Source organism: Bison bison, unplaced genomic scaffold (assembly GCF_000754665.1).
Source record: "Bison bison bison isolate TAMUID 2011002044 unplaced genomic scaffold, Bison_UMD1.0 scf7180017857562, whole genome shotgun sequence".
Classification (NCBI taxonomy): Eukaryota; Metazoa; Chordata; class Mammalia; order Artiodactyla; family Bovidae; genus Bison; species Bison bison.
The window spans coordinates 14,298-14,813 of record NW_011488135.1 but is presented as its reverse complement, the minus strand read 5'-3'; the positions used below and the strand labels follow the sequence as shown (position 1 = coordinate 14,813).

General features: G+C 39.3%; 1 protein-coding gene across 1 annotated transcript in view; it reads right to left on the bottom strand.

Moving 5' to 3' along the window:
• The window catches only part of ZBTB33 (zinc finger and BTB domain containing 33), a 7,334-nt gene that overhangs the window by 3,006 nt on the left and 3,812 nt on the right, over window positions 1-516 (bottom strand). The window contains exon 3 of the mRNA XM_010860895.1: window positions 1-516. This exon is cut by the window's right edge and continues 14 nt beyond it. Within this exon, the coding sequence (XP_010859197.1) occupies window positions 1-516 (516 nt within the window).

Genomic DNA, 516 nt, shown 5'->3' with positions numbered 1-516 from the left:
TCATAAGTATCTTCACCAATATTTGCATAAACCTTGCAACCCGTTGACAAGCCTTCAATTTCAGTAGCTGTATCTAAAGTAATAATCTTCTGACCCTCCATTAGATGTTTGGATCCTAAACCTGGATCATTAGTGTTTCTCGTAATTATATCTGAAATTTTTAAAGAATTAGAAACTGGCTCTTGCAGAAGTGTAGGAATCTGCATCTTTTGTATCAACGATCCATCAAAAGTGGTATTTGGGGGGATCTCAGCCTGTGGGACCAAAGACGTATTACTGACAGCAGAATCTGGACTGGAGCTAATAGTGTCATCATCATCATCTATAATTTCCTCCTCCTCCTCTTCATTGGCCTTGTTTCCTGGTAAAACAGCACTGTTTGGTGGCTGTTGATTCTGTACAAGTAAATTGATTGAAGGAGACATATGATTTGGAAGTGAAGAACTGACATTTGGTGGTGTAGTAAGTGGTGTCTGATTTAACAAAATGATGTTGGGAGTCAGATGTGTTGGGGCC